The sequence below is a fragment of the Camarhynchus parvulus genome, chromosome 7 (assembly GCF_901933205.1).
Source record: "Camarhynchus parvulus chromosome 7, STF_HiC, whole genome shotgun sequence".
Lineage (NCBI taxonomy): Eukaryota > Metazoa > Chordata > Aves > Passeriformes > Thraupidae > Camarhynchus > Camarhynchus parvulus.
Genome location: NC_044577.1, coordinates 28,182,164 through 28,196,026, shown reverse-complemented (window position 1 = coordinate 28,196,026; position 13,863 = coordinate 28,182,164). Strand labels below are relative to the sequence as shown.

The 13,863-nt window shown below is 44.0% G+C and overlaps 1 protein-coding gene across 6 annotated transcripts in view; it reads right to left on the bottom strand.

Annotated features, from left to right (window-relative positions):
- Positions 1-13,863, bottom strand: part of KALRN (kalirin RhoGEF kinase) — a 465,987-nt gene that overhangs the window by 80,503 nt on the left and 371,621 nt on the right. For all 6 annotated transcript variants that reach the window (XM_030952836.1, XM_030952840.1, XM_030952837.1 and 3 more), the window contains one exon: positions 12,144-12,390. In XM_030952836.1, the coding sequence (XP_030808696.1) occupies positions 12,144-12,390 (247 nt within the window). The remainder of the gene's footprint in view (positions 1-12,143; positions 12,391-13,863) is intronic.

Below are 13,863 nucleotides of genomic sequence, written 5' to 3'. Positions count from 1 at the left end.
TGGTACAGTATTCATTGGCTGCTGGGGAGCTGTGCTGGATGGTGAGCACATCCTGAACGAGCTACTGGTCAGAATAAAACCCCAGCCCTTCAGCAAAAAAGAGTGAAATAAAAATTTAAGCAGGTTTGTGTTTGTTTCCTGAAGCACTTATCTCCATTAGAACAGAGACATATCTTTGGGAGTTACAGCAATACCCAATGACAGAAGACAAGAGGCATTAAAGTGCTGCCTTTTGGATGTTTTGGCTCCTGTTTTACTGTGTTGGGCCTCAGTGGGGAAATCAGGAGCCTATCTCAGCCCATCATAGTCCGCTTCCCAAGACAAACAGGAGCCTTGCCCACTGGGGCGTAACAAAGGTGAGTTGTTCCAGCAACTACAAACTAACAGTGTAACAAAAATATTCCCAGCCTGCTTGTCCCAACTTGCCTGAGGTTGTTCTGTTTGGATGGTAGAAGCCACAGCTGATTTTCCTTTAAATGCTATTTCTCTTTCTTTAGAGTAAGTTGTTACCTGTTTTGGTTTGTTTGTTTGTTTAATGGAAGAGTATTCAGACTATTTTCCTGGGATGTTCTGCAGCAAATTGCAAGTTCTGTTCATCTCCTTTCCCCCACCCAGTACCCAACACAAACAGGGTTTAAGTCAAGCTAAAAGAAAAATTTAAAAACTGGCACACACTATTTGCTGCTTAGGGGGAAAATTTTCTCTGTTTGGCCCATCTGGAGGAATTGCACTCAAATTAAAATAAAATTCAATGTCAGTATTGTAAAAGCTTATATTTATTTAGGCCAAATTACTGCATTAAGTGTATTTTCCACTTCCCTTTTATTCTAAGGTAAAAAGAACGCAGAGGAGTTCTTACCAGGCAATGTTTAAGATGGCAAAGCTTTCTGATTTACAGCACCAGATCTAAGACAAGCATAAAAGAATCTGTAAAGCTGCTATTGAAACTTATGGTGGGTATAAATAACAAGGGCACACATAACAAGCAGCCTGCTGTGCAGAGAATTGAAAAAAAAAGTAGTTTTAAAGCTATTTTTATCATCTGGTGGAATGACTAGCTAGAAAACAACCCTTCTTTTTTCAGTATGGAGCACCTCTGCCTGCTTTCATTCTTTGGTGTCCATTAACCAGCAGTTAGGATATTTTGAGGATGTTAGCTCTCTGACAGACAGGATTTCTACCGATGTTCTGTTCTGAAATGCTGCTCCTGGGAATGCCAGTCTAGCACTGAAAACTCTGGAAATCCCCCTTCTACTTGGTACCATCAGACATTGCCAAAAGTTGGATTTCTACACACTGGAATTTCCAGCCACCACAAGACAGAAAACCCTCTAGGTCTTTCTGCAAGAGGGACAAGTACACGATGCCATGGAGTACTTTTTAATTCCTGTGTTCAGGCAATCTCTTGGTATGTAACAGTTCCACATTACATGATAGTTCCATGAGCACTTTGAGTTGCCAAGAGCCAATAGTCCTGCCAAATCCCTTTGGTGCCTTTTCTGTCTCTCTCAGGTGCCTGCTCCTTCCTGCTGCTTCCCCTGTGCCAACAGAAATGTTTGTGCAGCCTCACAGTGAGTCTGATCCGCAAGTGGATCCAGGTTAAAATTAACCTAGTGGGGAAAAAAGGTTTGTTTTAGCCCAGATTGTTCCCTTGATCTGCCTCCATTCTCCTGTGAGCATTGCTCAGATTTCAATGCAAAAGCCTCAAGCTGTGTGGCTGTTGCATCACCTGTGCTGCTGTTCTGTCTCCTGGTCTGGGTGATCCCACTGCTGCTCAGGTAGGCACAGGACACATTCCTGATGCTCAGGGAGGTTCAGGCTCCTGCTGTGAGACAAAATGGGTACTTCCAGCTGGCTGACAATCTTCTGCTCTGCCCCTAGTGCTGCTGAGCTGAGCCCTGTCTCTGTTGTGCCCACATGTCCCATTTTATGATGGCAATCAGAAGCTGATGGGAGAGGAATGAGCATTTTTGCATTTTTATGTGCAGAAAGGCACATCTTTGGAATAATGAAAGGCTGCAGCAGATTGAACATTGCAGAATGTGTAGAGCTGCCAGGTGAAGGCTGTGTCCCAGCAGATATCCTGTGGAGCAGCACTGTGTGTGCACAGCACAACCTCAGCAGGTCTGTCTGGACAGATGTGCAATGGCCATGAGGGTTGCAGGGTGTAAAGCCTGAACCACCTTCACCAGCCATCCATGCACAAAGCTTTTTTCAATAAGGTTTTTCACAGGCCAGATTGGCACCAAGAGCACCCCAGTTCCTTCACCCTGCATGAAACCTAATTTGACTTTTCTAGTCAGTGAAAGGAAGAATGTTCTTATTTCACTGAGTAGGAGTCCTGCAGAGTTAATAAGTTCTTTGGTGCTTTTCTGAAGAATGCTATTTGGTTCTTAAAGCCAGAATCTGCTCCCTGGTAGTTAAATGCAATTCCCACAGATTTCCAAAGAAACTGGATGTATGTTCCTTGGCAAAATACAGCTATTAACTTAAAATCCTGAAGATTCATGAAATCTAAAGAAAATAGTCTTCTTTGAGACTTTGAGACTGTATTTTCTAGAGAAAATAAAGAGCTGGGTACAGTCTCCGAGAAGTAAAACTGAACTGTACAAAGACCTAAAAATACCTTTTAGAAGTGTATCTTTATCTTGCGTTCAAATGTTTTGGTGTTCCTCCCTAGTCTTGGAAAGAGAAAAATGCCCTTGAAATATGATCACTGGGTGCTACTGTTGAACTTGTAATCTTTTTGGCTTGAAAAAGCAAAGGGCAATAAAAAACCTGTCATTTGGCATCAGACAAATGTTATCAGTGAGAAAAATGGAACTGGAGGTTCACTTAATGAAAACAGGAGTCACCAATACTCATGAGCTGCAAATTGTCTTGCTAAGGAGAAGTCAGGGCTGCTTTATCTGTGAAGTGTTGGATAGTGTATGACTACTGTTTTTCTTGGAAGGCACACATTTAGTGAGGCTGGAGGCCATCTCAATCTTTCCTGCAATATGCAAGCAATTATCTCTATGCTGTGTTAAATTTAATTTGTATTTTGCAAACTCTGTGAAGAAAAAAAACCAAACTTATTCAACTGCATTACAATTCTGCAGAATCAATGAATGTTCAATGCATATGAAGAATATATGATACAAATGTAAAGTAGCACCTTCTAATAAATGCTTAGGACATCCGAGGAAAAGAATGGTTTAACATCTGTTTTCCTGTTCTAGATTGTGAGAGACTTATTTAAATAGATTTAAGGCAAATGCCGTCAAATATGGACTCTGCCTTCAAGAAAAAGTACAGTTCTGGAGTTAAAGACAACATTTTTATAAAGCAATAATATTATTTACGAGACCAGCTAATATGAATGGGAAAAGATACACTGGCATTTATGTAAATGACTTCCTGTTCTAGACTTTTAGATCGTCATAGTTGCAATAACATTAACTCTACTTTATAAAATTTGGGATTAATCTGAACTAAGCAAATTTGACATTGTTTCAGGCTCTTTTGCAAAATGTGGAACCTGGGAATAAGTGCTCTGGCAAAATGCTTGCATATGGGACAGGAAAATCAGGCTTCTTGTGTCAGGATCACTATATCAAATCTGTGCAGTGTCCTGAAGCAGATACACAGAAACATAATTTCTGTTACTGCAAATACATTATTTAATACACATGTGCTTCGCATCATGGTTTGCCTATTTCCAGCTCAGACCAGTCAGGGAAATGGGATTTTTAGCAGAACTAGTTCACTTCAAAACATGCTCATAAAATAGTTGTTTAAGATTAGCAACTGAAGGATCAGCCCAGCAGTATACAGGCCTTGCAGGGTACAAATATCACATTTAGGATTAGTCCCTTTAACTGTCTGGAAGCTGAAAGAGTGGGGAGACAACATTTTGGGGAAGCCAAAATCATCAGTGTTTGTCTTACTGCAATTCTTGCAAGGACCAGTAGTTACAGGTTCAGTCTTTGTGATGGTGCTGTTGAAAAGTACATCCACAGTTTGACATTAAGTAGGGGTGTCAGGCCTGAACCCAGAACCAGCAGTTTACTTTTCCTTCATGCTTAAACTTTTAAAATTTCAGGGAAAAGGATCAGGCAGTAAGTTACACAATACTGAGCAAAGCAGAAAACCCTGAGGAACACAGTAAGTGGTGGTGCACTGAAGCTGGTTACACAGCAAAAAGCCCAGGCAAACAGCTCCCATCCCACTCTTCACCCTGCAGTCCTAGATGGATTATGGTTCAATGTCCATCTGTGAAAATGCTAAATTTAGTCTGTGCTCAGAGGAAACACAAGACGCAAGTCATGCACATGCTGCTGCTGATCTTTGAGGATGACCTTCCTGTCAGCTCCATGGGCCAAGTGCTGCACAGCCACCCCCCCTCCTCACCACACTACTGTATTTTAAGACACTTGACTAAATACAGAGGAAACAGACTTTACCCAAGGAGCTGGTTTTATACCCTTCCTCTGGGTGCTCGTTTTTCACTGGTGGGGCAGAGGTGTTGGGATGCTCTGGCTGCTGCCTTTGGGTCAGAGCTGGTGTAAAACCTGGTGGTACAAACTGAACTGCAGAACTGCTTGCTCTGGTGTCTCTGCACTGCACTGAGGCACCGCAGCTCCCACCAGGAGAAAAAACAGAAGACACCCATACAGTTCCTTTGCAGTTAATAAAAAGAGTATTCAGACCATTTTCAGCAGGTGCCTCCCCGGCTAACTGTGCAGAGCACTTTGGATAATGCCTGACCTGATCTCTTGACCCTGAGTACCACAGCAGGAGGGCTGAGTCCTTTCTCAGTACCACAAGCACTGCTCAGCCTCTGTGAGCACCTCTTGTGGTGCTTCCCAGGCCCCTCTCTCTGCTCTGATCCTGCTAACACAAGGGAAGGCTGAGCTCTGCCATGCTATGAACAGACACATGCTGGGATCACTGAAGAACTGGGGACTGGTTTAGAGTCAGGAAGATGCCTCTGGTCTTCCCCAGGCCAAATGGGAGGCTGCATAGCCCACATTACTCTAGAAAACTATCTCAATTAATTACAAGTCTAATATTTACTCAGTAGAACAATCTTTGGTCTTTGTGGTTTCCCAACAGCTGGGACATCAATATGTGAGCAATAAAAATTAAAGTTTCCTTTTCCAGCATGTGTTTGAAGGCAAGCTGGGGGAAAAAAAAAGGATTGATGCAGTCTGGTTTGTCAGCATGTATGTTCATCTGAAGTCCTCTCAGACCATCCCCTCTCAGATGGCTTGTGGGGCCAGGAGAGGGCTGTGGCCACCCACTCACCCATCACCTGAGCAGCCAGGGGCCAGTTGGGACCTCCCCTTCATGAGCTGCAGCTGAGGAGGGAAGTTCTCACTTCTCTGCAGGACAGCAAAAGGGATGCATCTTGGTTGGCTTAACCTGGCCCTGAAAAGACTGGGAAGGCAGGCAGGAGAACCAGGAGGGCATGGAGAATTTATGACCCTGGTCTTCCTCAGGGGCTGTGCAAGGAGCTGCACTCCTGAGCCTGACATAGAGTTTCTACTGAGTTTCTCTCCAGTAAAGAGAAAAAGTAAAGTAGTAAACCACTACTGAGTTTCCCTCCAGTTTCCTTGCTAGACCAAGTGCTGAACCCTTTGGCACTCTTGGTGAGTCTCAGTGGTCCACAGCATTTTAAATTCCTTCCATTTCTCTTTTATTCAGTGATCAAAACAGCATAGAGACTGTACTGTGAAATTCGGGGTTAAGCTGACAGCAACTATGTGGATAAATTTTACCCACCCCCTGTCAGAAGGGGAAGCAAAGTAAACAAGAAAATTTGCAGACCTTCTCTCTTTTAAACAAAGAATCCTGTGTTTAAAATAATAAAAATCCACTGTACAAAAGCAAAGCAACTTCCCCCAAAATAGCCTTTCCTGTTTTATCACAGCATTCATCAAAATTGTCCTTTTCCATAAAAATAAAGTTCCAGGTAGAGTACTGGAGGCCTTTTGTTTTGGCTAGAAAACTGGAGCTGAAAGAAGCTGAAGCAATAAATATAAGTGACTTTACTGGTACCTGGTATGTCCCCATGGCTGAATGTAGGTGTTACTATCTAGTGATGCCATACTGAAAATAAAAACAAATGAAACAGAAATACCACCTCAGTGAAACAGAGCTATTCACAAACCATGGAACAGCCTGCACACTATCTGCACCTTGAAAGCAGGGCTCCCACAGCCTGCAAATGAGCTGTGTCTGTGACTTGTAGGGGAGGACACATATTTCTCAAGGATTTGTCAGTTTTGTTTTGTTTTCTTGAGGTACCTGACATGTAAACCCCTGGTAGAGCTATGGGCATAGTGATATGAGTACCCACACACAGATATGGCTCATCCTCTCAGCCTTGGCTTGGCTTACCCCTTAGACACAATGAAAATCACATCTCATCACCCATATTGCTACATATTTGTTCATTTTTTATTATTTTCAAGATAACTGTGTCCAGGAGAAGGTATAAGCATGGATAACTCCAAGGATGGACACTTTCTGGCCTGAGTTCTTCTGCAGGGTGATTGTGAAGCAGGAGAAAGCACAGAAGTGTGGGATCAAAGTACAGCAGCAGGGAGGGGAGTCAGGCATCAGCAGCTCTCCAGCACTGTGGCAGACACTGCCCACTGAGGTAGGAAGGAGTGAGACGATGGGGAGAACTGTGAAGGGCCATCAAAGTGAAGGCAGACAGACTTTGTTTGATGAGAGGAGGGAAAGCCAGCAGAGAAAAAACAAGGGAAAGGGTGACGTGACTGAAATAGCAAAGTAGTTTTGAATTCTTTCATCTTTTTTTTCCTGCTCCTCACACAGCTGCATGGAGCCACACTTGGGTACTAAGGCAGAGCAGCAGCCCTGGGCTGGGCTGTGGCAGACCTTGGTGCCAGCCCAGAGAGCTACCATGTCCCACCACACTCGTGACCAACTTACAATGACTCTATTGCAACTGAAAAGGAGTGAAAATGAACATTTCCTGATGTGATTTTTCTATGTAAGCCATGTCTTGAACTTGTAACAAGGATGCCACGAGGCACTTAATGCCAGCAGAAGGGGTCCATGTGAGCTCACCTGAAAGACAGCCTATACTATACAATTTTGACTCTGACCACCCTTGTTGGATCAGTATCAGGAGCAGAAGTGAGGGTTTGTTTTTTATTTAAATTTAAATATTGCATATTTATATTGACAGTGGGAGCCTGAGCATTGTTTGTTTAATAGGAGCCCCATGACCAGCTTATGTACCAGTTAAATCAACAGTGTTACCTAATGAAATGTTTCCTTTAGTTCAGAGCCTTACAAACATTTTAATCGACCGCTCTTCATTAAGACTCTCAAAACCAAAAACAATTTCTCAGCCTCCACAAGGACAAATGAAGGTTTAATGCAGCACACTAAAACTTCTGAATTGTCCTCACACAGCTCCCCTGGGACATCAGCAGTCATTACCATGGAATATGTTTGCAACAGAGATTGTTTAAAACACAACCGAGAGAGTGCTTGAGCCAATGCAGATCACAATTTAAAGCTCAACAGGAACAGGGATATAACAAAAGCAGCCTAGACTCTTTTCCTGCACTAAAACCCAGGATATTCTTAAAAAACAGAGATGTGGGAAGAAACAATTATGCTTTTCCCTACACAGATGATTCTTCTGAGATCAGGAACTGGAGGAAAGAGTCTTTCAAACACAGCAAGAGCTGGATTAGCATCACCAGCTTTGCACACTAATGCATTAAATGACCTGCTCTTTCCCACATGGAGAAACTATCAAAAAGTGACCTCTTTCATTGATACCACTCTTCTCACCAGCCTTGTTATATCCTTATTCTGCTTCCTGCTGTCCCAGCCCAGCCTGCCATGGCACCTACCAGCCCCAGGCTCTCTCAGGCTGCAGGTGACCCCCAAACACGTGAGCAGCAGTGACTGGTGCAGCACCAAAACTCTCATGCCTCCTGCCCAAAGCCTGGTGCTCTGCCAGTGACTCCTGGACAAAGTGACCCATAGGCAAGATGGTCACCCTGCTAACATACACCTTGCAAGATCTGTGTTTCCTCTTCCTCTGAAAAAAATCCAACTGTTTCTCAGTTTGGTCTGGTACAAGGACCAACCACTGCCACCAAAGCCCTGCTGTTAAGTGGACTTCAGCCTGCACAGCAAGATGTTTGCACAGTGTCTTAAAAAAATATATTCCTCATCTCCTCCAGAGATATGCACCAGACACAAGTGTCCTGTGGGCAGGATCTGCTTTGGGGCCCTGAACAGGACCTTCCTCTCATGTATCATCAATCCAAAACAAATGCCATGAAATTCTATCTCTTTTTTAATGTCTTTTTCTTTTTGTATTGGAGGTTGCTTAAAATTACTGCAAGAACTAACCTCTGTTACTCTTTGTTACCCCACGTGCTTGATGTTACAAGAAAAAACCTGTGTAAAGGGTCATCAGACAATGACTTTTAAGACCAAGATCTCATCTGATTCTTCCATGGGCCAAATTCAAATTTGAAATCACTCAAAGTTAACAGGTTGCCACCAGGAATATGCTTGGCTCAGTGGGCTTAAAGAAGGTCATGAAATTGCTTTCTATCCAAGTGGATTTCTCTCTCAATTTGAAATTTATAGCTTAATACCTTGGACCTCAGTTATAGGATAAAAGAGACAGAAATAAAAGTCACAGCTTTCCTGTATATATTCATGTGGGATAGTTCAAACAGAGCTTCATTTGTAGTACCAGAGATCTTTCTTTTTCCTTCCTAGGAACACTAGTCAGAAAAAAATCCCATCCTGCAAATTCTGGAGTCCAGTAACAGAGACTGCAGACAAATTCCTTTTACTCAATCATCTGTATATCACTTGCAAAAGGTTAATCCCAGAAACCTGTTTGCCTTTTTACAGAGGGTAATTGCAAACACTGTCAGATCATCAGAAAGGAAGGACAAGCAGGAGGATACTTGTGCTCTGAGCTGTTCAGGTCATGAAAAAATCAAATGTGTATCCTCCAAAGGAACACAGCCAGGAGCCAGATGGAAGGCTGGGAGACCAGTCCTTAAAGTCTCTGCGCTCCTAATGATCAACAAGAGAGATCTGTACAGATATTTCATTACAAAAGGTAGGAAGTGTTCTCTTCTGGGTGTGTTCTGTTATATTCACACCATGTCTTTCCTTTTGCAATATTTATGTTAATTCACCACCGATTTTCAAAGGAATAGAGTGAGAGAGTGAGAGCCAGGCAGAGCACATGTTGCATTGTCAAGTTTGGTTTTGCATTTCCAGTGGCTTTCAGTTAGACTGCTCAGAAAGGCTTGATGAGAACTTGCATTCATGTTTTACAAAATATTCTGATGATCCCACCAAATCATTCAAGCCTCCTCTTATTCAGATGTTGGCTGACATATTACTTTCTTTAATCTTTCATTTTAAGGGCAATAGGTAGCTTCTATGAGCCATGATTTACATTTATCCTCCACCATTACTTATAATAGGACCAAGCAGAGTAATTTGCCGTTTCTGCCTATGAAGATGTAACTATGTTTTGAGACTTGGCAAAACTCTATATATTTCTAAAATAGATGGTAAATACTATTATTAGAAATGTTAAGTTCTGAGTACAGGTACTTTCTGTTCTTAAAATTACTTGTGCTTGTAAAAGCAAAGAACTATGTGCCTTGGTAATTGCAAGCAAAATTCAGCTATTAACCTGCTTTTCTGCAACTGTGTATGTTTACATACTTGAAGCAGACCAAGAACATCATTAATGTTGATATAAGAGATGTGCTAGGTTTTGTTCTGGGTTGTAGAGAAAGGCAAGAAATTGTGGAAGCCTGAACCAAGAGATTCTGCATGCAACCAGTGCCTAAAGCTACTGGAAGTAGAGAAGGGCACAACTCTGAATAGTTAGAAACCATTTGTCATGCTAATCTTTCCAGCACCTCATGAGACCAGCAGGCTCTTTCAGCAGCTACTGCATTTTCCCCTTTAAGCTTACTCCTCTTTCTTTATTCCCAGCATCTGTTCTTTCAGTTTAAACAATTTCCTGTTTTCCTAATAGAGGGAGAACTGATTAGACACAGAGCCTATTTGCTGTACACTGGCCAAAATTGTAGACTGAGTGGTTATTTTTATTATTTCTAGCTGCACTTCTGGAGATCCCATTAATTCTGAGGCTCCCTGATACAGCTTTGGTATGTGCAGGAAGAAAACTGAGGCCAAGGGGGACAGAGATATAAAGGAAATCAAGGCCATGAACACATGGCTGGAGCCAGCCTGCCCCGGACTCACTTGCTCAGAGATGCTGGGCCAAGAGGCAGCTCCAGCCCGGGAGCAGGGGCAGAATGTTAGGTGAGAAAAGTGCCCACAGGCAGGCAGAGCGTGCCAGCAAAGCCCTGGTGCTCTGCTGACACAGCCTGGTGGCTCCCAGCTACCAGTGGGCACTGCTCCACCAGCCACAGCCCAGCACTGTGCCCATCCTGCCCTACCTGTGGTGCAGTTGTGCCCTGAAGCTCACACAATCATGCCAAAAGCAGAGTTTCCATGGCCCCTGCCAGCCTTCAGCCCCTGCACCACCCTGTCTTCATCCCTGCCTCCCTTTTCACAGCCTACTCTAGCAATGTTGAAGTTTTATTTCATTTAAGGAAAAGCTCTACAACCTGGCACTCTCAAATGAGGTTTGGCTGGTGTTTCACAGTGCCCTTGAGCAGAGACACCAGCCCAGCTGCTGGACCAGGCACTCAGCAGACACGTCCCAGCTTCCCCTGAGTCATGCCAGCCAGTGACTGCTCCTACGCAGACCAGGCTGGTTTGCAGCTTCACCTTTCTGTTCAGTCACAGATAATTTGCATGGAGGCAACTGCAGCACTTCTCAGCTGAGAGCCAGGAGCGGCTCCTGTGGCAGCAGCAGCAGCAGGGCAGGGCCCTGGGAATGCAGCAGGGAGAAGAGGAGCCAGAGGATCTGAGAAGTGCATGAGGAGTTTGGAGCTCACACTGCAGACAGAACTGACAGCTGAGGGGGTCAAATCTGAGAGAAGCTGAGCTCTTGTGCCCCGGGTTTGGATCAGATCCTCTTGCAGGGAAACTGATAGCAGACTCTGGCCCTACAGCAGAGCTCTGTCCTGGGCGTGTGTCCCACTCCCGGCCTCCGCAGCGGGAGTGCAGGCAGGGAGTGAGGACAAACTACAGCTCAGTTTCAGTGCTTTTTCTCCAAACAAACAAAACCACCAAGTCTAACTTGCTCAAGCAATAATGGATCAAATTCTATTTCTCTTAATGCTGCGTGGAAAAAGAATTTAAAAAGACAGTTCAGGTTGCTGGCTTCCAGTAGGGAGTGGGATGATAGGAACCTTTCCTCCCTGGACATTACTTATGTTGTGCATGGCCAGAAGTGGGGCCATAGCCAAAGGAGACCTGCTCTGGCCACACTGACCTGAACCAATCCTGGTCTATCAGTCTGGACCATCTCCTAAGCCTGGTTGCATGGATGCTGTATGTGGGACACACATTGCTCTGAACAGAACACCAACTAAAGAGGCCACAGACACCACAGAGACAAACAGTATTCACCATTCGTTGTGAGTGAAGCCCAAGCTCTCAGGATAATACCAGAGATGTGTTTTGTTCCACATTGCTTGTAAAGGATTCTTTCCCCATTGTACTGTGCCATTACACACAATGTCTCCAGTTCACAAAGTAGCAGAGTGTACCAGTACTCACTGGTGGCTTCTTTGCATTTACAGACAAGGATATACTAAAAGAACATGAACTAGTGTGCACTTTGGCAATCATAAAATGACATATCCACAATTTGGGGCATCCTGGGTGTATAGACAGCATGGCTTTCCCTCATTCTAGGCCTTTAGGCACTGAAAACAGTCCCTCTGTTGTTTAAAAGTCTTATTTTTATCCAGAATCTCAAGACAATGATTACCACATAGCAGAAGACGCACATGCACAAACATTGATTCATGGACATGGAGTCAGGCTGGTGCTGTGCCCGTTCACAGGGACCTGGGAACAAAACTCACCAAGGACTGAACAGCCTTTTACCCACTGACTGCAGGAGCAGCCCAAGCAGCTTTGCACTTACATGATACAAAAGGGAAAACCCAAAACAATCTTCAACCAGCTGGGCTGTTGCCTACCTTTTCCTGAAGGGAAGAAGCAATCCATCTCCACGCTGCTGCGGGAATGGGAGATGCAGAGAGCGCTGCTGGGCACCAGACCCTCCTGCGGCGGGCTCCGCTCCGTGGTCCGCACCAAACACCAGCCTGGCCTCTCGCTGGGCCTCTCCAGCAGCTCCACTGTCTGCCCCACCTGAATGCTCAGCTCGCTGCTGTGGCCCGCTGTAAAGTCCTGGAGCACCACAGTTAGTTCACACCCTCCAGACAACTGCCCAGGTTCAACAGGAAAAAAAAAAAAAAAAAAAAAAAAAAAAAAAAGAATAGATGTCAGCGAGGGTAGGATGAAAGCAATCATCTCTGTATCATATTTACACTGGCAAAGACAGGATTTGTGTTCCTTAGAAGCCAAGTTAATAATTTGTTTTGTCAAAGTTCAACACGTTGTGCCCCTAGTTTCCTTTACTTCTTATTGATTTTGCTGGGCTGAAGCGAGACACCAAAGGTACCCACCCAGTAACCTTTTGAATGCTAGCTGTGGGGGAGTTTTTGAGCTGTGAATCTTCTAGCAGTGCGTGTCCATCAGAAACCCGGGGGTTTGTTTTGGTTTTGGTTTTTTTTGTTGCTTTAATTTCTGGGGTCACTTTCTAGCTCGGCAATAGCCCAGGATGTCTCAGTGCTGTGCTTCATGGTGTGACAAATTCCAGCTCATCCCTCTACAGCATAAGTGAGGCACATTCCCACTGGCCACTAGTGCAGCGAGGAAACAGCTTCTCTTTTCTTGGAAGACAAGAAACATACCCTCATCTTCCCAAAGCTGCTCTAGGGACCTCTTGGGACAGTAAAATCCTGATGGGGCAGATCAGAAAAGCTCCTCCCATGCTCTCTGATGGAACCCAGAGGTGTAAATATATAAACACAGAGTGATTGATTATATGCTGACTTTCAGGATTTGTACCTAGGAATAAATGTAACATTTTACTTCCGTACTGAGTGCTGAAACTGCTGTTTTCCTTCAGCCTCACACCCTGTGACTCTCAAAGAACAACAGTGGTCTGTGTAATCACAGTCTCTGTATAGCCAGGGACTGGGAATATAAGCACCTGTGTGCACATAAATAAGTGATTGTACAGTTTTGGTTTTGGGGTTACTTTAATGGAATTGGATCTCAGGGTTGGATCCTTGCATGTCTAAAAAGGTGTGAGAATGAATCTAAGTTTTTCTGGCCTGAGGAATCTTTCTTAATGCTCCTCTGCCATGTGGATTTCTTGCTGCCTGCCTATTGTTAGGGACCCTCTTTCTTTGTCCTGTGTGCTGCATGCTCCCCTGAGGTATGCAGGAATCTTTGGGACTCTTTTTCCAGGGTCAAATTTGATAGAAATTCTGATAGAAATTAGTTCACTGATTCAAAAGTTCTTAAGATGAGGATAGTAAACAAGCATAATACTAGAAAGTTTATTTTCTTAGGATATGAAGCTAAAACCAAGGATATTATTCAATAATTTTAAATGAATGACTTGTAAACCCAACTGAATTGGAAGAAACCTTGTCAGATGCGGAGTAACTGTGGAATCAGTAAAAACTGGGGTCTGCTTCTCAGCTTGAATGGGGGAGCAGCCCTTGAGGACAGCACACACATCTCTACAGACTTCACTCTTGAGTTGGTACAGTCTCAAAATCCCTTCTCTCAGCCCAAGCAGCCCCCAATGCACACTCCCATGGGAACAGCCTGTCTCCCCACTCA